At 39.3% G+C, this 27,301-nt stretch overlaps 1 protein-coding gene across 1 annotated transcript in view; it reads right to left on the minus strand.

Moving 5' to 3' along the window:
- Positions 1-2,030: 2,030 nt before the first annotated feature.
- Positions 2,031-27,301, minus strand: part of kcnq1.2 (potassium voltage-gated channel, KQT-like subfamily, member 1.2) — a 323,859-nt gene continuing 298,588 nt past the window's right edge. Inside the window, exon 17 of the mRNA XM_028450534.1 lies at positions 2,031-3,105. Coding sequence (XP_028306335.1) covers positions 2,959-3,105 — 147 coding nt within the window. The 3' untranslated portion in view covers positions 2,031-2,958. The remainder of the gene's footprint in view (positions 3,106-27,301) is intronic.

Below are 27,301 nucleotides of genomic sequence, written 5' to 3' on the forward strand. Positions count from 1 at the left end.
TGTCTACTACGAAACCGCAGAGTGTGAACTGTCACCCCCTGCAGTCATAGATAATTTTTAGAATCACAACTGTTATTATCCTAGTTGGGTAAACAAAAGAGGGTTACAGCGACATCTTTAAGTTTTCCTATTTATTTAGAGCAACCAAAAGCAGCACAAGTTGGCATTTTGACCGAAAAAACTGCTAAATGATCTAAAAAGCAGGCTGAATGGAAACAATGGAATGTTCACAGGTAAATGGGGGTGTGTGATGTCATCAATCACATGATTTCAAAATGGCTGAACACAGGCTCTAAAACGGTAAAGTCGTCACATTTTAATAAAGATAATAAAACAAATATGGATCAAAATAATGAATATGGTTAGGCATCAATCTTCTAATCAGAATCATAACATAACCTGACCACTAGAGAGGTTAGGTTATGTTATGAAGAGATTCAAATTCTGATGTAGCTGGTTATGATTTACAGTCCGCGTAAACAGGACTGAATCATAACATAACCTGACCACTAGAGCAGACATGGGCTCATCTGTGAACGATCGCATTTACAGACCTTGGAGTCGCTGTTAGCTTACCCATAAATGGAAAGAGATTTGTCACCTTTACAATAATTATTGACTAGTCCACTGATAGTGAGGCCCAAGGCCAAGACAGGCTGACTTGATAATACTGTATCATGTTTTTCTGCAGTCAGTGCCTTCTCCTCATCCTTCTCTGTCTTCTCTATTTCAGGTGTAATGAAGCTGATGATGGCAGTTCCTGATCTGTGGTTCACGGCTCAACTAGTCTGGGACACTCTGATGTTCTATCTCTCCATCCTGTTCTGTTGGTCCTTCAGTCCACTAACCCCAACCAGTCTACGCAGATGGCTGCCACCTCTGAACCTGGTTCTGCTGGAGATTTCTTCCTGTTAAAAGGGAGTTGTTTCTTCCCACTGTCGCTAAATGCTTGTTCATGTTGATCTTGTTGGGTTTTTCCTTATTATTATTAATTTTATATTTTGATAGCGCTATGAGATAATCTTTGTTGTAATCTGCACTATATTAATAAATATTGATTGATTGATTGACTGACTGATTTCAAAGTTTTTAGGCCACATTTGTATAAAGAGTGGAGGATCCCTTTAAGTCAGTGATTTATTGGTCCTGGATCAAGTCCTAGGCAATCCTGGCCATAGAATTTTTAAAATATATTTCAAGACTGATGCTGAATGGTCACCACTGTGCTTTAGCCCGCCACACACTGGTGACCTTTAATGGTGGACTCGACCCTCTGCAGAGGAAACCTCATGGTGATGTTAACAGTCAACATGTTCCCCACCAATGACAAATGAAATGAAAGGGACTTTTATTATTTACACCAGACCTGACAGCGCAGGGATTTTTGTGTGAACATCATTAACAATCATCTCCACCTGTTTGTACAACAACCTGGTTTTTCCACACCAAACATTTGATCTTCCCTTCTGAAACTAGAGCCCCATAAGGCAAACGCTGATATTTACAGCTCATGTGAAACTGTACAGGGCGCACACAGGAGGGTGACAGACTGCTTTTAAAACATACATGAGGATATATTAGATCAAATGGCTTTCAAACCAATGATGAGGATGTATACTAGCTCTACCATTATGATTAATGTGCTTACATGGTTAGAATTTCCTCAATAAGGATAGACCACACATTATTCTGACTGCTACAAACCAGAATAATAGAATGATCGACTGAATTTGATCGTTTAATTACTTTTTCTGTATCTAAACTTTGTTTACTTCATCCAAGGCTCCAAATGTATATGTAGCAGTCACTAGTCGTGTCATAAACCTGAGGTAAATCAAAAAGAATAAAAGTTTCTTTAGGTGAGGACTCATTCGAACTTAATGATATAATTCTATTGACTTAAAACTCTTCTTAAGTAACTGACAAAAACATTTTCTGCTTTTCAGTCGGACAAAATACAAGTGCACACACACTGTTCCAAGTAATGGTCTATGGGCTTTTGGGAAAATAAAATACTGAGTTATGCCATACAGTATAATAATACTATTATTTTCACGTGTACTGTTGTTATTGATTCAGCAGGACTAAAGGATATTTTGATATTTGGTATTCTTGCCAAATAAAATGTTCCATTAAATCTAGGAAAACCTTCGATAGTTTAAGTAATAGCAATCTCACAGCTCAAATGTAGTCAGTGATTTAAATCCTTGTTCTTGTCTATTTCCATTACCTTTGATCACTGGCTGACTGATATGTGCACACACTGACAGGAGCAGAAACCAGCAGTGGTCCCAATGCTAAACATTGAACTTATAAGAGGAGGATTTTAGGTTTATTTGCTCTACCTGGTGTGTACGTCTGTCCTTTTAAAACACAGTGTGGTGGACATACTTTGATCACAGCATTGTTCTTTTCTTTGTTTAAATGCTTTCAATACAGAAACAAAGTGGGAGCATTATCTCTATCTGAGATGTTGAAGGATCTCATTGGTCCAGGTTAATCCATTCATTTCATTCCTGGACACAATGTTTTGGATGTGTTTATGTGTCCACCTCTCGTTTGTGTTCTCATGATACTAACACATACAGGCTTCCAGGATGTTCCCTTCGGTTAAATAAAGAAGTTTGTACCTCATCGTAAGGGGATTTTGAGGAGTATGCAGCTCCAGGATATACTGTATGTTGTTGTCATGATTATTGTGTGTTGCAGAAGTAGGCTGAAGGCAGTCAGAATACTGTAGGAGAATAAACAACAACCTCACACTGCTTTCCACAACATGAATGCCAGTCTCAATGGTTCAGCACAGCATCAGCTTGTTTTCCTCTAAAGGGCCAAACCTCAAAAAGAAATGGAGGAAGATTGTTTTTGGATGACTGGACCACCTCGTGGTGCTCCAGCCTCCACTAAAGAATGAGGCTTTGCTCCTGTGAGTGTCCTCCCATCAGATGCTCAGTGACATCAGGGCCCGTCGTCGATGCTAGCATCTTTACACTTCTGAATGGTCACCCTGCGAATGGAGGGTTTGGAGGTCAGCTCCGGCATGGGCGGGAACTGCTGCATTAGGATCCGGAGGATGGCGTCCATCTTCTGGTCCATCTTGTGGATCTGAGGTAGACAGAAGACAGGAAGGCTGTGTAAGCAGGAAATAAGTACAGTGTAAAGCTGAAGGACGACGCAAACAAAGAGTTTGTGCTTCGTCCCGCATCGCAGCGCCAACCTCGCAATAACAGAGCAGCCAGACGTTTAATGACACGTTAGTGTGCCAGTCGCCGTCTACCTGCTGAGGCCACTCATTACTGAGGCTGCTGACACACACACACACACACACACACACACACACACACACACACACACACACACACACACACACACACACACACACACACACACACACACACACACACACACACTCAACTGTAAACACAGGTGTGTCAGTGACAAAGACACCTCTGAAGCTGCAGTCAACACACAAGTAAACGCATTACAGACTATCTGGTGACATGATTTGAACTGTAGTAAGGTATTAGCCATCTTAAAAATCTATAGCCATTGTCATTCGATCCAACTTAGTTTAAAAGGTGACAAAAATCTCTCTGGAAATGACAAAGCAACTTCATACCAGTGTCATCTAAACTAAAAAGAAAACATATAAAATAATAAGATATACAGGTACATCTCAAAAAATTACAATATCACGAAGAAGTTTAATATTTTTGGCCACTCATTTCAGAAAGTCAAACCCATATATGATTTAGGCTCATAACACACAGAGTGAAATATTTCAAGCCTTTATTTCTTGAAATCTTGATGATTATGGCGTACAGATAATGAAAACCCAAAATTCAGTGTCTCGGAAAAATAGGATATTACATAAGATCAAGAAAAAAGGGATATTTTAAATAAAAATGTAAGACTTCTGAAAAGTATGTTCATTTCTATGCACTCATGACTTGGTTGGGCCTCCTTTTACATGAATTACTGCATCAATGAGGCGTGGCATGGAGGTGATCAACCTGTGGCACTGTTCAGGTGTAATGGAAGCCCAGGTTGCTTTGATAGCAGCCTTCAGGTCATCTACATTGTTGTCTGGTGTCTCTCATCTTCCTCTTGACAATAACCCATAGATTCTTTATGGGGTTCAGGCCAGTTTGCTGGTTAATCAATCTCAGTAACATCATGGTCATTGAAGCAGTTTTTGGTATCTTTGGCAGTGTGGGCAGGTGCCAAGTCCTGCTGGAAAATGAAATCATCATCTCCATAAAGCTTGTCAGCAGAATGAAGCATGAAGTGCTCTAAGATTTCCTGGTAGATGCTGTGTTGACTGTGGACTTCAGAAAACACAGTGGACCGACACCAGCAGATGACATGGCAGCCCAAATCATCACAGACTGTGGAAACTTCACACTGGAGTTGAAGCAACGTGGATTCTGAGCCTCTCCACTCTTCATCCAGACTCTGGGACCTTGCCTGAAGTCCTACATGTTTCCTGCTAATTTATACATTTTAATTATACTATAGAATATTGAAGATGCTGTGAGGTGTTACTCAAAACACAAATATTTCAAATAATTCAGCAGCTAAATGATGTTCAATAAACGATCAATAATCACAATAGTTAACCATTAATAATCAAAAATCGGTTTGTAATCAAATCGAGCAAATAATAACAAGCTTTTCTCTTTTTTTAGTATTACACAAAGACATGTGAGCTGCAGGACATGCCGACCTATCTTACTCAGAGTGGTTGTAATGTTATGGCTTACCTGTAAATACATAAATACTTTTATTTTCCTTTACGGTGTACTGTCTCTGGTGGCTGCACACTGGTGTTTAAGTTTGGAATGGTCTCGTGTGACAGAGTGACAGGTGAAACACCAGCTGTCTGTGGTTGCAGACTGGTGGAGACAGTCACAGGTCTGACAGTCCAGCAGCAGAAGCTTCCCTCTGTTTAATGAGCTCATTATGTATGTGTGCGCCCTAAATATAGGAAGGTTTGCAGAAGAAGCTTTATGTGTTCAGTTTTTGGACTCATTTTTGATTTATTTGTTATTACTTTTAAAAAACAATATTTCTGGTGTCACGGTCAATTGAATTCGACTTTAAGTTGTGGGGTGCGCCTCCATGGATTTTTTTCTGACTTTATTTGAATTACTGTTACAAAAATATCATACATGATGTATGTTTGGTGCTACTTTCATAGACTGGCCATTTCTATGACCGTTTTAACCAAATTCACAGTAATTTACCCCAAACACATTTACCGTAGATCTGATGGAATCCATTGCTTAAAGGTTCGCATTTATCGAGGTTACAGTTGTGAACCCACAAGATATAAAGCAGATGGTCATAATGGTATAGATAATCACTGTTATTTCAGTCTTTTAATCTGCAACCTTCCACTTACTATTATTTTCACTGTTGGTAACTCGTGACTTTTAGCTATAAACACTGTTCAAGGGCTTCTTTTCTTTTCCAAACTTTCAGAACATCACAAGCAGATAAAAACCCAAGGATAACAATACTTTTCTGTATGTGTTTAAATGCTTAATGTGAACGACACCCATGTACAGAGCTGTGTAAGACCTGTCCATCTTTAGGCTCCGCTTTATGCCAGACGTAAGGAAAGTAATGAAACGGAGCAGTGATGTAAGATTTTCATCAATATTTTCATCAAAGCAGATTATTATCATAATAATGTCTCTAAGACAGCTGACTGTATGACACCCTACACTAAATCTAAAAATTAACTTTTTTGTATTTTTACACACAACGTGACTCTCTTTTCTCAGACTTGTATTATTATTGCGTTTACTATTATTTTCTCAAAATCTATCTCGACCTTGTTGAGTCCTGAAATATGTCCTGGTTTTCTGATGTTATGGAAATGAGCAGTTTGACAGCCTTGTTCTAAATGATCACTGTGGCGTAGACAAAAATGGCTTAAACATAAGTCATACGCAAACAGATGATATGCATTGTAGCTTTAGGAATACTTAGGTATATTTTTGGGCATTTTTTAATTTTATTATTTTTTTTCAAGGGTGCTCTATTTGTGTTATATTTTGTTCACAGATCAAATTTAAAAAGTTGCAAGAAAATGCAAATTGCTTTTTCTAATTCTGTGTACGTGTCCTATGTTGTTGCACACCTTAGGCTCCTACGAGTATAGAATCTTTCTGATCTGGCCCATCCCTTCTGTCCAGGTATTCAAGTTGAAAGTACAGTAACTACACTGCCTTACCTACAGTAAATACAAAAAGGGTACGAGACAGCACCATAAGTGCAAAAACTCACAAAACAGAATCTGCATTATTTCTTCATTAAGCAAACTTTTGAATTTTAAATACACCTTTCCAAATAATATTTCTAAACCAGTTTGTACCCACACCTATAGTGCCCAAAGAAAGCTGGAGATAGGTACCAGAAGACCCCTCGACCCTGAAAAAGAACAAGTGGGTCGAAAAATGGATGTATGGATGAATTGATATGTTGATAAAGAAACATGTTTTAAAGGGGACATATCATGGTTTTAAATACTTCCTTTTTACATATAAATCATACAGTTGTGGTCTATATAAAGCGGAACTGCAATGCTTGGGTCTGAATTCCTCATTATTATAGCTCCACAGGCCCCTTTTCTACCCCTTTTCTGATGTGCTTCTGAGAGCAACTCGTTTTGGTGCGGTCTCTTTAAATGCAAATGAGACACTTCATACCCCGCCCCCTCTCCGTTCAACTCCACCCTGTTCTGCCATTTTTGTAGTTTGATAGAAGAGATACGACTATGTAGCGGCGCAGAAACGTTTTATTCAGAGGTTATTTACAAAATGTCAACAACAGAAGACTTGTCCATCCAGCCTTACATGTTCGAGCCAGAGTCTGACCCGGTGGAGCGAGATGAAAATGAAGATGATGAACCTGCAGAACCCTAACAAGTGAGCTAACACAAGCACCGAGCTAACGCTAGCGCCAAGCTAACGTCACTAAATGTATTTTAATGCAGTCTTTTCGGAGACAAAAACGGCAAAATGAAATGACTAATGAAAACTTTAGACTTAAATTAAATCACGTAGGCCATATCATCAAGGATCTAAAACGAGCACACAGCGCTAACATATGAAGACGGTGGAACTGCTAATGCTAACAAAACAATGACAGGTACGTCTTATCATCACACTTATTAGCGTTATTTACAGCTTACCAAAGTGCTCTGTTCATCGTCTCCAAAGATAGAAGGAATTGAACCCTCAATCAGACAAAGTCTTTCGGCAAATCCTTCTTTATACTGGCGGAGGTTGCAGAAGCAGTCATCCTTGAAGTGCTGCGCACACACAAAAATGACCTTACCCACAGGTGTGGGTACATTTCCATGAAAAATAAAACTCAACCAGGCACTTCGAAAAGGTTCTGATGCTGGGAAACGGTGTAATGAAGCGTGTGGGTTACTACATCCAACAACCGAACATTTTGACTTATCCTCTTGTAACTTCGGCATCCTTGAGCTTGGACTACAAAATAAAAGCGAGAAATAAAAATGGTGGATTGCTCGAAGTGTTGGGCCTGGAGTCGATGTCCTAATTTGGCAGTTCTGCTGCAAATATTGTGATGTAATAGTTAAAAAAACATAATAGAGAATAGAAAAATCAAAACAGATTGAAAAATATGACCAAAACAGAATATAAAGATATCAACGGAGCACCTGAAGAGACTAATTTAATTTTTTCTGTACTTCTAAACACTCTAAATATACAACAAAATGCATTTAAGGGCTAAAAAAGTGGATTTAGCATGATATGTTCCCTTTAAGTGGCTCTTTGGTAGAGAACCTTGGCTTCAAAGAATTGAATCACTGTTCCAACAAACTGTCACCAAAACAGCGACAGGCCCTAAAGGACCTACTGGATTATGATGACATTTATAAAATGAAAGATATTCAAATACACCAAAATGTGATATATATATATATATATATATAAATTTGCAAATTGAAAATTCAAGTTAATCAATAGAAAATTGTTGCAAATTACATAAAAATGTAAAAGAAAATTGTCTGCAAACTACTGTGTCATATTATTACGAGTGGTTGAGTTTTTTCCACTCTCCTCTGGCCTGTGTTCAGTGACTCACACTGCCATCTGTTGGGAGATTTAAAGCCCAGAGAAAAGCTTGAAGCTGCTATCGCTGCATTCTTTGAGCCTTGTCGACTCCTGATCTCTGACCAACGCAGACATGAGGCGGGTAAGATAGATTGGAAATGCTCAGGCCAACCAATAGTGTGTGGCAGTTGTAACAAGTACAGAAGTGGAGATGGTCATTCAGCAAAGCCAATAGGGTCAGATCTTCCATGTAAACACAAGATAAAAAAAAATGTTATGTCCATACCAAAAGAAACATGTCTCTGATAAGGAGTAAAAACAGAGGACAAACAATAGAACATAGAGGTCAACAATGAAAGTATTCAAACATCAAGAATGTGTTAGCATTTTCGAGTTGTTTATCCAAACTCGATTCCCATTCTTCAAATATTACCTGACCAATAGAGACAAGGATGGGACTAAAAACAGAGTAGAGGGAACAACCACACAGTTTGGCAACCTTATAGACTCCAGTGAATGTTCACATGTTTTCACAGCACTGCGACCTCAGACGCCCGTCACATGGGTCACCCCAATACAGCTTCACTGTCTTTTTCACAACTATTGTCCACTCAGGCAACAATGGCCTGACACACATCATGTTCATGAGACAATTAGATGAGCTCTTTAAAACTATATCAACAACACACTACTACTATCACAATACACTAAAAATACACGTTAAAGGACAGCTCTGCATTACCTCATAAATGAGTAACAGGATAACATGTTTTTTTATTTTTTCTAGTACAACTTCAGCAAGAGAAGTGTATCTATTGACTGTGGGCACAGATCACTTTGATCATACGGCAGGCCTGTTTGTTTGATAGTGACGTGTATCAAAGTATTTATCATCTTGATATTAAAAGGTCTATACTCTTTTGAACAAAGGTGAACTGTTTCAATACATCACAGTGAAGAGCTTAGAGGCCTTCATTTTTGAGTCAGTGTACCATTGACATATTTAAACATGAGGGGTCAAGACAACAAGCTCCCTGTTTCACTGACTGATAGGTTGTCTTTTTTTCTATCTATTTCTCGAGCAAGGTGGTTCCATATATGGTGATGAGCTAAGGTAAGAGGTATGACCCTGTAGGATGACCATACCCTTGTCTATATAGGCACTAGCTTGCTGGGAAATGCCATAGAGTTTGCAGAAATTGCAGTGTTTGCAATTATCTGGCCAGCTGCGCTCAGCAGGTTTTGACACCCTGTTTTTGGACTCTGATATTACAATGAATGTCATAATATTTGCAATTCAGTTGTCCCGAAGATTTCTTCTACACCACCTTTTTTGTCATCACCATCCACACCACCAGATGTAACAATAGCATTAGAGTCCTGCTCCTGGTGCAGACTGCTCTGTGTGATGTCTCCTTACATAGATCCTCTGTACCCAGCCCTGTGCCATTGTCCTTATTTTAACTTGTGTGTCTGTGTCTTGTGTGGTGGACAGGGTTTGTACTGGGTGGGTGTATTTTTAACTATGTATGAAACGCAATTTTTATAAATAGTGATTGATTGACTGATTGATTGACTGATTGAAAGAGTGCAGCTCGGCCACTTTTTTTTATATACGAGCCCGACACAGTTCAAATCTACTATTTTTTCCTGTACTAACGACATATTTACATGTGTTTGAGTGCAAAGCTCAATTTTATGAAGTTATAGGAACTTCCTACATTTCCACATTCAGAAATGTCAACAGATGAGTGCATCACACTCTCCACTCTGTCTGTAATCTGTATTTGTCTAAAAATGCAACAGACATCTGTTATTACTACAATGTGAACTCTAAAGCCTGCACGTTGTCGAGCCCTGCAAATTTGAGGGCTTGACAATGAGAAATTGTTTAAAAAAATATTGTGTGCATTTATTATTTATCTGAAAACATCCTGTAAAACTTCTGTATAACTAATTATTAGTTTAAATACTAATGAGTTGCGTAGACTGTGCTGTGGAGGGGCATCACTGCCGCAGAGACCGCCCCCAAGACCACCAGGATACGAGGCCAACACCCAGCTGCACCAGAAAAGGAGAGGTACCCCCACATCCCGCAAGACCAATACGGCACAGAGAGACTACACGGAGCGAGTACCCAGCCACACCCCCAAACACCCCCCTAAAGGCCCACCGCCACACCACGCCCGACCGCACCATCAAGGTCTGCCCGGTGGCCCAACCATCCATGGACCGGGCCTCACCCGATAGGGCAAATCCAGCTTTGTAGGAAAGGATAGAGCTTGAATTCGCTGACCCGGTTTGGGCCTAATTTCGATTGTTATACCATGGCCTTGGGCTGGGTTTGGACGCTGTGTGATAAATAAATGGTCAGGTGATGTGTTTTTGTTTTGATTAGTGCAAAAAAGATGCACGTACTGGCTGTAGCATCACATGAAGCTGTTTATAGCTGTATGCAGAACGAAGGACTAGTAAATAAAGCTGATATTAAAGCAACTTGCATCGAATCACTACACGTGCACGCTTGGATGTGTCGGGTCTTCTTTTTTCGGCCTGATTAAAGCTCTAGTACAGACCCCATTGACAACAAGCAATCTCACCCATATTACGAAATAATGGAAATTGGGGTGTTAATGCCTTTTCACAACTGTATTTTTAGATTTGGTAAATAAATATGCTACTTGTTTTTGTTAATATTCAGCTCTATTTATTTTAAAGTAAAAAGCTGCATTGGGGTTAGTTCAGGTGAAATCTCCACCTCTCCATAGATACCATGTGGGCCTCTGCATGCTCTTTGTGTGTCACATAAACACACACACACACACACACACACACACACACACACACACACACACACACGCACACGCACACGCACACACACACACACACACACACACACACACACACACACACACACGCACACACGAATCCCAGCGTCGTGAACACAATGGACAATGCAGGAAAAGCAACAGAGGGTGCACACAGTGGCCTTTCTGGTGGGCCAGTAACAAGTTAGCATTACACAGAGGTCATCATTATCATCACTGTGACAGGGCTGCTTGAATGGAGAGTGGGAATGTGGCTGGAGGGGGGTTTGGACTGGGAGAGTAAAAGACGGGAAGGAAATTAAAAGGCCAGAAGAAAAGGAAAATAAATCTAAATACAGGGAGAAAAAACTGACACTAGTGGGTTTTGTCCACAACAAAGAGCGTCTCCAATGCAAACACACAAAGCATTGGTTTTCTTTCCAAGGGTGAGGAACAATTCTCTAAAATTCTCTAAAATCTAACATAGCACGTGGAATGATCAAAGATAACTAGTCTATTTATATATATAAATATATAAAGTTTAATTAAGAAGTTTTTACTTCATTTGTAACACAAGACAGTAATTTGCTTGACACCACTGGTTTGTTTATGGTGTTCCCATGATATGTGGTGACTCTGATTTCGGCCATATTTGAGTGTTTCTGTAGAAAGCTAAAATATCAACAATGGCAATTGTAAACACATGAAATATTACTTTGGCAATGTCTTTGGGGTCACACTTGCATGAGTAGTGGTCCTAGTGGATGACAACAACTTTTGGATGACACGGGTATAGTTTTAAAAAAAAAATGGTAATCATCGTTCCCAGCAGCTTCAACCAGCTGTCAATTGTACTTTAAAAAAAAGAAAAAAAAGTAAAAAGTTCTTTGATTTGAAGAAATGAAAGATATTTATGATTGCAGAATGAGGTTTCCATAAACTGACTGCTGTACTTCCACCTGAAACTCTTAAAGGCTTAGCTAAACCCAAAACCTCAAGCTTCTGGCTTATCATACTGCTTAGATCCCATTGTAGATGACAAATTGAACGAGAAGAAGGCAGGCAGAGGAATATCAAGCCACTGTAAGAGTGTTGACACATCCTCTGAACTCATCTGTCATTTGTGAGCAGAGTGAAGGTGAGTGGTGTTCACTGCAGGGCCTGAACTATAGTTAGGAAACCTGATAGCATCTCATTATTGGTATAATTGTGTTTGACTGTGTTTATGTGGATTTTCACGCATGGCTGTACAGCTTTGGCAACATTGTTTCTAGTTCCAAGACTGATTTAATGGAAAACTCAGGAGGGCAGGTTTCTTGGTGTTATTGGGAATATGAAGTCTGGTACATTTTGGAGCATCACACTTTAATCAATGTTATAGAATGTTTGAGTGTGTGTGGGAGGGAGTAGTTTGACTTTGAATGAAGAGTTTCTACAAGTCAATAAGCTTAAAAGTTCTCCTCAGGTTTCCAAAAACCTCAGCAGTCTGGATTTGGCTCAGATGGAGAAAAGCAACTGAAAACCATCAACTACCAGTAATTAATTGAATGTCTGAAGATGTCATTCACACTTATTTGACCCATTTAGGAAACATGAATATCCTTGTGTTTTCTTTTTCCTGACTGCACCTTTCAGGAGCTGGTAATGCTCCAGAATCTCTTTATGTTGGAAAGCTCAGTGGATTTAAAGGAAGGCAGGAAGAAGCATTTCCAGTGAAGGGATGTGTGGTCAGCAGATATAGCACAGCGTGAAAAGGACAGAACGTGTAAATCATTCCTTCCAGCAAGTCTGCTGGATTGAAACCCACCAACTAAACATGCAACATGATGCTCTACTAATGACCCTTAGTGCCAACTGGAAAGCTTGCAGGGCTCAAATTCAACAGAGAACGGTCACTGCCGAGAAGAAAATATTCTCTTTACTGCTGGCAAATACAATATGTGCTTTGTGTTGGTTAAAGCAGGAGAAAAGGATGGACAGAGCAAAGGAGAGAGAGAAAGTGAACTTTTAGGAGCTGATGCAAGCATTTTGAATTGGCTGAAGGGAAGAAGTGAAGCAGGGAAATGGTAGAGATTGTTCAAAATGGGAAAATGAGGGAGCACCTGACACACATGGTAAACATCAAGAGCCGTGCCACGTGCCACTAAAGTGAGGCCAAAGCTCTTTTCTGCCTGTGAGCTGACGGGAGTACCAGCTAATCTCTTTCCTGAGTGGGCCGCACTCAAAGCTGCTTTTGTTTCTCAGGTCTTACTCACTACATCCCTTCCACCCTCACCTATTTTCTCTCTTTATCTCTCTGAAACCCTGTCACAAGTTTTTGATTTACATTTAATTCTGTTTGGACATGACTGTGTGTGTGTGGGAGAGAGAAAAAGAGAAAGTGTGTTTGTGTGTTTCCACGTATGTGTGCTTAAGACTGATGTTCTTTCATGTTGTAAGATGGTTTTTAAAAAGACGTAGATCAAATCAGCCAGAGAAGCTTTGATGTCTAGTCGAAGGAACAATTACTCACAGTGAGCTATGTGAGAGTTATGAAACATCAACACTGATAGGAATATGCATAATTATGCCGCATACACAACCTTGGAGCCATAAGGAGAAGAGATTAAACATTGTCTTTGAATGTGCCTGTCGAGGTAGAATACAAAGTCAAAGCTTTAAGGATGGAATAGTTGCTTTGTCCGACCATCTTTGGCTCATGTTTGATCGGCGTTCCATGTAGGGTAAAAAGTACTGACAGGAAACACGTTCTGGAATGAAATATATGCTAGCAGTGCTGTCTGCCATGTATACTGTACATCTGAATTGCTTTGAGAACATATTACAGTAGCACCCACTACATGCTTAGATAGATAAATGAAAGCCTCCAATCTTTGTAGGGATGGACGTACCTGAGCATTTATTATTGCCCTGCCTACACATTGTCGTTTAAAGGTTAGGGTTTGGCACACATTGACCTGCACGACTGCAACATTGTGTTGGTGACTGTCTGGTGCTCTTTGGAACATGTAGGAAAGCTAAAGCTTTGGCAACATCTGTTTCTTTGTTTCATAAGCTCTGGAGGTGCTTTCTCATCTATGCCACAGGTTTCAAGCATTAAAGACAGTAATGACTCTTGTCATACATTCACTATTAGAAAACATTATTCTTCTCTGCAGCATCCTGACCCGGCGTTGCGGCAGCAGCTGCATTTGTTTGTCCAGAGATAGTATGATGCTACGGTGCATGAGCAAGTGGACCTTGTTCTTTCCAAGCTCCATGCCTGTCAGAGAATACCTTTCATGAAGTGATGTGTGTCTGCATTGGTTTGAGGATTTAGAGCTCCAATGATTGGAGGCAGCTGACCTTGATTAGGCCCTGCTCGTGCAGCAGAAAAGCGGGGCAAATAAATTCCCTCTGGAAGTTTCATCATGAACCTGAGAACCTGCAGGCCAATATGTCCCCAGGCTGCCAAAGGTTCCTTAAAGCTGACTGTTTTTTAAAAGATGAATGACTTCTTGGATATCCAGTGCGAACATACACACACACACATATATTTCCACCATCTGTGAGCAAGGCCACTACAAAGGCAGCGGTGGAGAGAGTGGATTGACAGGAGAGGTTGTTTCCAGCTGCCTACAGGACCATATGTCCTCAAGGACAGCTGGTCAAGATCTGCTCCAAGTGTGGTGACTTTCACAAGGACAACACAACTATAAATACATCTTAATAAATGTAGATAAATGTGGCTTTTTTAATCCTCTAAATGTCGAACTTGGATTCAAGAGGCCCCAAATTGCTCTATTATTCATTAATGGGCCCAATAGTGAAAAGTCCTATCAACCTTTAAATGACAGTTAAAGAACTTTCCTATTTAACGACTCTAAATCCAAAAAAATGATTGAGCAAAGATTTCAGTAACAAATACCAATACCTGGAATCAATGTTTTAACAGGGATTTTTACTCTGTGGGTTGTATAGTGTGCTGTAATGAGCCAACTTTGTCTGTAATGCGTGAAGATGAATTGTCCACATGACTTAGTCATCCACTACAAATACACTCATAATTGAGATGCCTGAATCACTAATCAACACTATCTGATGTGTTACTCGTGTTTGTCGTTGCGGTATGTGTTTTTGAAAGTGCAAGACATTCTAACCTCCATCCAGGGTGTGGCCTCGCATCAGAGTAGCACAGGCACGTCTTTATCAATGAGGAGAGGACCTCCCTCTCTGCTTTCGCCACCAGCTGCCACAACTACCAAATGCAACCACACACACACGCACACCCCCCCTCCCTCTGGTGCCAGGGTGCGTCGCCGGTTGTCCACACTGAGGCTTTGTTCTCACCATCAATAGGCGAGTCAGCCTGATATTATAAATGACACAGGCCATGCCAACTCTTAAGTCCAGGTTGAAATGAAAGCTGAAAAGGCTTTGGCTTTCAAATAACAACACAAATGGAGGACTTTTTTCTTCTAAAAACAACGTAAAAAGATGTTGCTTTTTCAGTAACTAAACATATACTTTTATTCTAATTGCGGATTGTAAAACAAATACAACTATTAATGATAAGCTGATACAAACGTTTTAGCTCAAAGACCACATTTGGTTTTTAAAACTGACCATTGGACTATACCATAAAAAGTTTGTGAAATTTGACAATCAATATGAACCGGTATTTTCCTTTTGAGAAGTCAGTTCACCTGTCGCTATAAGTTTATAACTGATGTGGAGAAGAAATGACTTACTTTAAGTTTCTAAAACAAACAGTTTTCATGTAAAAACATGTTTATTTTAGAAAGTCACACAGGACATGCCTCATCACCATTGGTCACATATGACGAGCGGTTATGCATATATTGTGTTTTCTTCAATTCATAATAAGGGGAAGCACTTATCATTTACTATGTTGCTTACCATTGTCATCATTATTATCATGTTATAATAATAATAATAATAATAATAATAATAATAATAATAATAATAATAATAATAATACATCATATTTAACTCCAGTGTTCATCCTCTCTTAGTCACTCTGGTCCTGTGTTTGTGGTGCAGGGTGTGGTTGTTGTGGCTCCGCCCACTGTGGTCATGGGTGAGCTCCTTTAGTTGCACAGTGATTTCAGTTGTTCCTGGGTGAGTTGTGAAATATGTCTGTTTTTGCTGTCTATGCTTTTTACATATGTTTTGTCTTTATGTTGAATGTATGATGTAGATTACGTGATAAGTGCCATGAGATGACTTTGTGTAATAGTGTCATTTATTGAAGTATTCTGTGTCTTTGCATTTTTATGTATGATAAGTGCAACAAAAATAAAATGTGCTATGACTTGATTAGATTAACGACAAACATAAGAAACACTAAAATCACAGGCGTTTGCTGTTATGCCTTTGTTAATTGTTGTTGTGAACATGCCGGCTCTTGACGATGGATGAGTATAATATGAGTATATTTCTCTTTTTCTGACAAGTGCTAAAATTTAAGCAACATGGCCCCAAACAAATGTACAGTTGTTGTAACTAAATGTGGTGTTGCTGTTAGTTTGGAGAGCTTTCAAAAGTGCAGCATGAAAGGAAACTGAGCCAAATTGTAGAATTTAAAAATGATTGTCCCCTGCACTATTCTGGTGTGAAAGCAGTTTTATGCCTTCTAGTTCAGAGTACATAATGCCTGAAAGTTATTAAAACACAACTCTATCTAAAATACAGCTCTGTGGAATGGTTGCATTTACTCAACACAAAACCAGAAGGTTTCTGTCAATCATTTTTCCTCTTTCCTTTCCACATTTGTGTGTGTGTGTGTGTGTGTGTGTGTGTCACCTCACCACCCACCGGCTGTTTGTCCTGCCCAGACAGTGGTCCTGTGCCATGGTCCCAGCAGTCTGCCAGCTGATCCCAAGGAGCCGCTCTGACCCAACCAAACCCTGTTAACCCATTAAAGCCCTTATGGCACATTAATAGTCGCACTATGCTGAATTACAACAGCTGGCCATATACGCACGCACCCAAACAGAGGAACTTCACTACACTTCTCCACACTACACACTGCTGTTGATTCAGAGCCAGATTTAAGAATAACTCTTGTCTCCACTCACTGGCCCTGCATTCTTTCCTGAAGACCAACACTGGGCAGAGCAGGCCCTAGCAGACAAAACAAAACATGAAACCGATAAGGCCAGATGAAAGCATTTCATTCATTTGGTTCAGTTACTGTGGCTTCATAGCCTTTCTGGACTACTTATTTGATGTAAACATGAGGGTACAGTAATGTCTGACACAAAAACCACTCTATGATTTCAGAATGCTTAAATTTGATTTGTCCATAAAAAGAATGTATTGATCCATGGACCCTTGTGATAAAGAACATCATTCTTCAGGAGTCAACAAAGGAACTATATCAAGACAGTACATATAAAAAAAGAAGCATCATAGGATTATTAGATTCTAATAACAGGCTGTAACCCACATTACACCTTTAGTCGTCTCCTAAAGTTTTGGACTGTGGCACCAAACCACAACACCAAAAGAAGAGCTTGGAGCTTCTTTTCTGTGGGTTAACACAGTGAACCTCATTCCACATGTTCTGTCATGTTTCACAGCCAGAAGTGAGTGTAAAGGCACATGCTTAAAGATCTGTATATGGTTTTTTTGGTAGTGATTAATAAAAACATACTAAACAGCCCATAAACGTAATGAAAACTTTGAGAAGAAAGCTGACTGACTTGACATTCACTGAAAGTGTGATCTGCAACCTAACCTCCATCTGGTGACTTGTTTACAATCAGGTGAAATCTCCTGCTTGAGTGCACCATCTGGAATGTCCTCAGATATGCTAACAATCATCTGGATATGGAGATTGCACGGGCTACATTTTTGACTGTCCTTCACACAAACCTTTATCTGAATCTGCAGCACAAACAGGATTCAGTGACTGCTTTTGCTCTAGATAAAAGAACAGGGAAAAGACAGATGTTTAACCTCACTCATACATTTACTATTTCCTGTCTACGTCCTACATTCATAGTGATTTATTATCTTGTTTTCATCTAATATTTTTCCAGTTACTTTGTTAATTATTTCATTCTTTCTCAGTGTGCATTCGATACAAATGTATATTAGTGAATATATTCTCTTAAATATGGTGAGGTAAGAAGAATCACTAATTAATCAGGCATTTGTCCTGCTTTCATGTATGGATACAACAAGTTATTGTTCATCATGTTGGTATGAATTTTGTTGGGATAGTAAATATTTTTAATAAGGAGTACAGGTCACCACTGTCTAGGGTTTAAGGTTTTAAGAAAATGTAGTTTTTAAATCTTTTGACAAAGAAATCAACAACAAAAAAAACAATACAAAAAAAAAACAATTTTGATGATGGAAATGTGTTTGATTTCCAACAAAGACATTTGGACACATTTGGATTGAAAATATTTGACAATATGTCCCGCCTCTTCACATTAAGTTGCCACTGATCAGATGAAAAGACAGTTTGTAACATTTTAGTCAACTTGCCTTTGTTTGCATTACAATTAATATCTTGCTTTTGTCTTAAAATACTGTTAATGACAACTATAAAGAACATTATTGTTGGTATGAACATGCACACCTTCTGCAGACAATCCTCACATAAACACAGATTCACATACATGCAAACACACGCATGCTGCACTTCCCCACATGCCTGCGTCCAGCCGAGTTGTATTTTTAGCTTGTAGTAAACATAGAACCAGGTTTTCCCATCAAAGCCTTCCCACTTTTTGCTCCTCCTGCTCATTCATGTCTGCAGCTCCTTGTCTTTAGCATCTGTCCAACCTCTAAGGAGGAGCTCAGATGCACCGAGTTTAAAAGCTGTTTGAGGAGAAGGTAGCATATGAAGAGTGTATCCAGGAAATGTTTTGTTGGTATACCAACAAATAGTCAAACATGAAGAGAGACAGTTTCTGCCACAGAAACAGTTAAATGGTCAATGGACTTGATTTATCCCTATCAAGGTAGTCTCAAAGCTCTTTACATTATCAGCTCATTCACTCACCAATGTGACTGAGCTGCCACGCAAGGCACTAGTCAACCATTGTGAGTAAATTAGCGTCCAGTGTCTTGCCCAAGGACACTTTGACACATAGACAGGTATGGCCCTAGGGCCAAACCCTCAACCTCTTGATCAGAAGACGACCCCTCTACCACCTAAGCTATGGTTGCCTGTAGAACCATAGAAGACACATGAGACATACAGTGTTGATGAATCAGACCACACTCTCCCTTAGCTAAGTCTATTTTGGCTTCTTTAAATCAAGAAAAAGCTGTTTGTCGGTTAATCAGGTAACAATCTTAAAAATCATAATACCATCTAGATACAGTAATCCATGTTACTATTATTCTAAAATGTTTTAGCCTAACTGAGCCTCAAAATTTAAAGGTAGGGTAGGCAATTTTTGAAAACTAAAATTATTTTGAATGTAGCATCCCTGACGGCTACGTCTTTACCCCCCTCGCTCCTCCCCTCTGTGCTCTGCCTCACTCACATGCATGCACACAGCTGCTGCAGAAGAGGAACTCAGCTCATTGCTTGTATTGTGTAGTAACTTTGTTGTCTCATGTCTCATTCAGCAGTAAGTAAACAATAAACTTTATCATTACATATGTAAAAAACATGACCAAAAACTCTGTTTTAACTCTGTCAGCGGTGATGCGTTTTCAGTGTGAGCTCGTGCATGTGAGGGATCGAGAACAAGCAGGGAGACAGGGAGACATGATTGGTTAAAAAAAACTTCTTTTTTTTTTCATTGGTTGAAGTTATTACAGATTTACAGCTGCTACAGATGACGGATTATTTTTGTTCCTTTTTCAGAGCACATAAGATCTTAATTTCTGTCAGGACATGAAGACAATTTCAACCAAAAACTTAAAAAATGTATCTAGAGAAACTATTAACAAATTGAATGCATTCCCACCAGCCAGGGTTCACTTCCCTGGAAGGTCCACTTTATTTGGTAAGGTGTGAAAATGCAACCAGACTGTGTGACAAAGAAGCAGCTGGATGCAGACAGACGCTCAGCCACAGCACTCCCAGCTGCAGGTCAGAAAAGCTATAAAACCTTTATACTCCGGGTGCAGACTGCAAAGGTGCATGTTCTCTTCACCTTGGATATGGATATGCTTGTCCAAGGTTTACACACAATTTATTCCGTCTGTTATCACTCTCCCTCTGACACCAGTACATGGCATGGAGTGCACCGTTACAGACCTCCATTCCAAGTTCGTTCCACTCGAGTATGTTTGGGCCTTCATACTACTGCTTCTTTGTATCATTCTTCCTTTTTTTGCTTTCTTTGCCGTTTAAGCCATTGAGCCAAAAGCCGCGACAGGGACTTCTCCTGCCAAAACACCTGCCATTGCACCTTCACTACCAATAGGACTTGAACACGCATCGACTTTTGTCAAGAATCCAATAGTAACTCCCAAAAAAAGAGTTCATAGATCACTTTGTTTGTAAAAATATTTCTGATTGGCTGAGAAAAAGCGACCCACTCCTTTATCTTTGAAGCTTGAATAAAGAGCCAAGAGAAGGAGCAGAGGTGCAGTGTCTTCTCAGAACACTTTGAATTACTATATGCTCAAAGGTTATTATGGATTTTAGACCAAATGACCCCAAAAAAAAAAAAAAAACGTGCATACCGCTTTAAAAGTTGTTTCTGTTTTTAATCTACAGCCGTAGCTTTTTCTTTTGTTAAAGATGAATGTGGAAGTTTAAGGTGAAGATACGTAACATCTGTTCTGAACTTCCTTTTTCAGGATGGCAACATCCAATTGGAACAAAGTATTTTTCTTTCTTCTTATTTGGATCTCCATTAGCTTTAGCTATTCAAGAGGGAATCAGGACACTTGTCACACCCACTATGCAAATTCACTGAAACAGACATATCATAGAGTACAGAGCTCTTCTGTTTTAGTAAAATGCATAATATTTACTGACCAGGGGATAATGTAATGTTAAAGAAACATTTAAATTGCAAATATGTACATTCTGTTACTTGTTTGACTTGTGTGACAGTGAAGTTAGAGAACAGGAGAAACGGCTGATTAGATGTTGCACAACATTGTCATGCCGATGTGCATGTGATGAGAAAAAAGAGAAGCCACACAAGTTGGTCATCAGTGGCTGAGCGTCACGCTTCTTCACAGAGTGTGGTTTGTAATAAAAGTCAATGCTCAGGTCACACATCAGACCACTCAAGGTCACATTAGCACGTAGCCCGAGCAGACAGAAGCAGCCAAGCAAGACTGCTGAACTGTTTCTACATCAGAGTCATCGCTGCACGCTTTCATTGCATCTAGTGCACTTCCATAAACAACATCACACAAAAAGATCAATGTTTGTACAAATCTTCTAATTGATTTACGTAATCACAAACATCAAGAGTTTTACACAGAAATCTAGTCACACAAAAAGACAACTGAAATAAAAAAAAATAAATGCTCTCCTCAGAATTATAATAGCTCTCTATTTGATACTACAATCAGAATCATTAAACAGGGGACGTGATGTTAAATATGTCCTTTGTGCCAAAAGATGGTAGTCACATGAGGTTTACTATTTGAGAATGGCGTGGGAGCTGTGTCTCAGATATGGGAAGGATGTCAATTTTGGGAGTGCATCATCAGTAGTGCTCTTTTGAATCTAGGGGTGTTTCTGCCTTTTTAACACTACTCACCCTCATCAAAGGTGGCCAGCTACAGGGTGGTTTGGATTGGATTGAAAAATCGTTATTGTCCCCAAGGGGTAATTTGGTTTGCAGCAGAGGTTCATGTAAGCAATACATTCAAAAAACTGCACAATGACATAGATACATACATATAAAAAAACTGCCATCAATATGATCATGATGGAGAGTTTGGTGAGTGGGGTGAGGGACACAAAGACCAGCAGTATATCCTAAAAATGTACAGGCAACAGTCCCTACAGCTTATTTAGAAACCCAACAGCTGATGGGACAATCTTTTAGATTTAGACCTCCTAGCATAAGTGAACCTCCTCCCTGTTGGCAGAAGTCTAAACTCTGCATGTAGGGGGTGCTAAGGGTCATCCAAGATGACCTTTGCTTTGTGAGTGGCCCTTACTTGGTCAAGCCTGAGCTTGCGTCAGAGATGTTCACAAGTCTTTTTTTGCAAGTTCAAGTCAAGTATCAAGTCTCTAAAAAGTCTGATGTCTCTTCTGGTTGTAATGAGCTTTCTGTCATCTGTTGCTATCTTGCCTAAGAATAGTGTACAACTATATCTAAGAAATTCTGTATTATTATCACTGCTTTATCTATTAGCATACAGTATCAGTACTGATTAGTTGTAATATGATCACTTTAAAGAGGCTACTGCAATGCAATATGAAGAAAACACACAATGAATGCTTTCCTTAAAAAAAACCTGAATTCTTTCAACATGAACATACAAGGACATTTTGCTCTTGCCAAATGAAGCAAAATGATGGGTGTAGTGCAAACATCCTATAGTATAAACCAAATCTCATTTTGTAAATAATTGGAATAAAACAGTATTTAATGGCTCCTGATTAGATTTATTTCTATAGTTTTTTTCATTTCCGGTCATCTCCCTCCTGATGTGGGACCAAGACTGACCTTTGTAATTTCAGTTCATGTTCTAATCAAAATCTTTTCTATCATCATTTTGTGTTTTCTTTGTCATTTTGTATGTTTTTGGTGTAAATTTGTGTATTTTGTTGTTGTATGTCTGTTTTTTTAATATTATTATTCAGTATATTTTTCTCTTATTTTGTGTGTTTCTGTTGTCATTTTTGTGTGTTGTTGGTATTATATAAATGATTCTCTCTCAGTGTGTTTTTTGGTGCTGTTTGATTGTTTCTTATGTCGTTTTTTGCATATTTCTCTGTTATATTTGTATGATTTGTAGTGGTCTTGTGTGTTTTTCTTTCATTTAGTGTGCGTTGCCAGTAATAGTAAGTATTTTTCTCTCTGTGTGTTTTTGGTGTTATTTTGAGTATTTTGTTGTTGTTTGTCTGTTCTTTTTATTATTAAGTATATTTTACTCTTATTTTGTGTGTTTTTGTTGTCATTTTGTGAGTTGTAGGTAATATTTAGTACAATTATAATTTTTAACTAAAAATAAACATTACAAAACCTCATATTTTATGCTTTCATTTGTTAATTTTCCTCACTCCCTCTCTCAAATACCCCCTGTCGTGCCACCGCGTACCCCCATTTGAGAAACACTGCTATAGAGTAAAGCTGCAGTCTGAAGGCACAGTCTGGTCTCTGTCTGAGTTAATGAACCCACCCACACCAATATATTACAGACAGTATAACTACCGTATGTATTTTTCTATGGTTAACTATAGCCAGTAGATGGGGGCAGCGGAACGTAGATGATGAGATTAACGTTACCCGACCTTTTTTTTTTTACGTCATGTCAACAACGCCACTCAATGCAAACAAGTGAGACAAGCACACTCACATTCACTCATCTATCAGAGTTACAATGCTAGTAGCAAGCTGACTGAACGTTACATGGCTGATGCTTAGCTAACCGTTCATACGCGCTAATGTGACTGGCCTGTCCAGGTGAGTTTTGAGATGCCTTATAAAATTCAATGTGGTGGGTCCAGCATCTTTAATCCGTGTACTGCAGACTTTGCAGTCAGCTCTCCTTTTGTTGATACTGTCCAGTTCAAAGTTGTTGTACCCAAATGTGATAACAAATGGTACTACAGCAGCAGCTGCAGGTGTTTCCGCCAGTCGCCATGCTCATCAGCCGAGGTACTAGCGCGTGAGCTGCAAGTGCGTACTCGATGCGCATTGGTTACCATAATCATGGTTACCATGAAAAAAAGAGGGAATCACATTAAGCTTGTGAGTCGTGACTTGTTTCAGACTAGTTAATACGCCAAACACCGCCGCACCACCCAGAGTGTGTAGGGGAGAGTGGGGTAAGATGACATTTCTTATATTTAGGATCACTACATTAATGCAATCATAGTTTTGTTGCCAACTAATATATCTGCATTTATTTTAGGATGTCAAACAAACAGAATGAGTGTAAAAATTACTGTTTGGAAAATATAGCATGTCCAAAAAAAGTGCTCTCGTGGCGCAACTTACCCTATGTATGGGGTACGTTTCAAGAGTGAAAAATGCTTTTTTGCAAATAAATGTTTAAATTCTTCACTCATGTGGTTCTTACCTTCACAGACTCCTAAATATGTGGTCAGATGATATATGTTTTTACCGTTTCCAAGCAACAAGGGGTGGCTCATTTTACCCCACTCTCCCCTAACTGGGACAAAGGCACCCATTGACCGACTTAAGTACAGGGGCAGAATAGCGTGCAGCCAAAAACAGCGCTGCTGCGCAGCTTTTCTGAATTACACGCATGGGAGTATAGAACCCTATGTCATCCCCAAAATTAGACTCGCACCCAGAAGTCTCAGTAAATTGCACACTTTTAGGGAGGAACATCACCTAGCTGGGCTATGGGACCAAACAACACTCTCTGGATCTCAGGTTAGTTATTTGTTAATTATCAAGACCATCATTGCTAATTCTCAGAATAAGTTAATGGTTAATTCAACTTTATTTATATAGCACCAATTACAACAATAAGCCATCTCAAAGTGCTCCTCACAAAATATTGAGCTATGATGAAAAAAACTAAGATTTCTTCATGAGCAAGTATCAGCAATGGTGGAGAAAAATGACTTCCTTTTAACAGGAAGAAACCACCAGCAGAACCAGGCTCAGAGGCGGCAGCCATCTGTTACAATTATCGATTCACCAACACCGTCGTAAATGAGTATTCTGGCTGCCATTCAGGTCATTACTAAACTGATGCAAAGGAACGTCTTCCTTGAGGCCATTCACACCTAGAACACTGTTACAATATGTACCAGTTTTTGTTTCATTGAATTCACATTCTTTCTAATCATAAAACACAGCTAATTTCTTCCATTACGCATGTTGGTCTATTTTTGCACTCACATGCTGTACTTTTCCTTTTTGGTTTAAGTTCTCGTTCTTGTTTGTTATTTTGTAGAAATGTTTTTAAAAGGCTTCGCCAAGCATTTTACCAAGCTATTTACGATGTTGAAGTTTGTACATGACAAATGAATCCAATATTAGGATGCCTTGTTTATTTGAGGCTTGTACTGCTTAGAAAATAAACGAGTTAAGCACACACTTGCTTCTTTAGAACCAAGCAGACATGTTTTTGACTGTGTGAGGAAAAATGAGCAACCAGCTTGATGTGTGTTTATACAGAATATTCTCCCTGAAAATTGAAAAGCCATTGAAGGTATTTCAAAGTTATTTGGTGAAACAAAGCGGTCTCTTGTGGTTTGTCACTTCCAGGCATGAGTAAGCAAAAGTCCACTGGACCAAACTTCCACAAAATACACCCCAAGTCAAGAAATGCTTAATGAGACCCCTTGGGAACATGAGTATGAGTAAAAATCATGTGACCAAATGTGTGATTCCTTGAGACTGTAACTGCCTGCCTGATGACACAGCACTAATGGCTATGTGGGCCTATTGTGAAAACACAGAGAAGCATGCTTTGCTGATTCTGAATAAGGCTGGAGGCTCCAAGCTCTAATTAACCCATAAGGACTCAACCTAACATCCGGACATCACTGAACCCTCAACCTCAACTACACTCTTGAGAGGATGTTTGTGGATTAGCACAAACATCCTCACACGCCTTAATACTTAATGGAAAATGGCGACTTGTTTACAACACATATGAGAGTCTATTAGAGGGAAGAAACAGTATAGTCTTCAAACATTGTGCCCCCATGAGGAACTAAATCACTAATATTGATAACAAACATGGCTTTGATGATCATACAAAGTCCATCCAGACTAAGATTCTTCCTCAGCTAATTGGTTGCCCTCCATTGATGGGAAGGATGTCTGGCCGGGAAACCTCTGTTGAAGTATTTTTGGATCGTAAACAAGCATTGTCTAAAATAATGGAGCAGGAAAAAAATGGTTATTTGAAATAAAAAGAAATGGTTCAAACGTGTGAACAGCCCAATAGCTGCTGGGAGACCAAGGTAAATATACACAACAGGAAGGAGGACAAGTTTACTCTGGAACAAATCATTATCCAAACATGGAGACAGGTCGCAGATTGCTTCTATCACTGGCCTATTGGCCTTCTAAGACTGCATTCACACTGCACGCAAAATGGCCCAAACCCATATCTGATTTTTTCAAATCAGATTCAGACCACTTTCATATGTGGTCCTGAATCAGACACAGATCTGATTTTTTTAACAGGTGTAGCAGAGAGTGCAGCATCGCTGCATCTGCACGCTGTCGTCTGTAGCAGAGATGGACAAGCTTGAATCATCCACTGTACATACAATCGCTTTTCTGCACAAGAACATGGATTATACTTCTATTTGACACATGGATTATGTAAATAGATCCACTGTTTCTTGCACGCACTGCACACCTGTTTGTATTTGACGTGTGCTTGTTTCCCCGTGCACTGATCTGTTCTGTTGACATTAACACTAATGCATGGGGTTGGAGATCATGGGTTATTTTGATTAATTATGAATTAAAATTTCTATGGGGATTATTTTGGGATTTGCTTTGAAAAATGTATTTGTTTATTTTATTAGAAAAATCAGTTGTCATTTGAGTATTTATGTTGTCTGCATTTATTGATAATTGTTTTAAGATTAATTAAACCACACCCATGGGAGGAGTTTGACCGTTTTACCTGTTAAAAGCAGTGTGGGAAGCTGCATGTAGGGAGGTCGAGTCAGTCTTTCTCTGGAGTTGCGTGTGGAAGCAACATACCTGGACATTCCTTAAAACCTCTCAGCTGAAAGGAGAGCTGGGATCAGGTTGTGTTTTTTTTCTCTCTTGTAAATATATTTCTTTGTGGAAAAGCCCTATGAGTGAGAGGAAATTGTGAAAAATGTATTCAACTCCAATTTGTGTTAGTGTCACAAACCCTTTGGGATGGGGCTGATAATTGAAACTGCTCTCACCAAGAATTTACGATTTATGGTGTAAAGCTCTACACTAAGAATAGCCCTACTTTGCACTGCTGCAGGAACCCTGAACACTACGGCTCCGATTGTTGTTTAAAAACTCAGCTAGGAGGAAAACAGTATTTTATTTAAAAGAAGAAAAAACCCTGAGAAGAGGGACAACGGTTTACATTTAGCGTGTGTCACTGTTTCAAAGCATGGAGATAAACCCGAAATAGCACACATGGTTCAGGGCAATGATTCTTGCTATTTGATAGATGAGGTCAGAGATGTAGTTTGTACGGTGGCTGGGAAGTGTCAGGTGAATGCATTTACAGAAACGAACACAAATGCAAACAGGTCACAACACGAATGCAAACCGGCCACAACGGAAGTGTTTC

The sequence above is a fragment of the Gouania willdenowi genome, chromosome 6, assembly GCF_900634775.1.
Source record: "Gouania willdenowi chromosome 6, fGouWil2.1, whole genome shotgun sequence".
NCBI lineage: Eukaryota > Metazoa > Chordata > Actinopteri > Blenniiformes > Gobiesocidae > Gouania > Gouania willdenowi.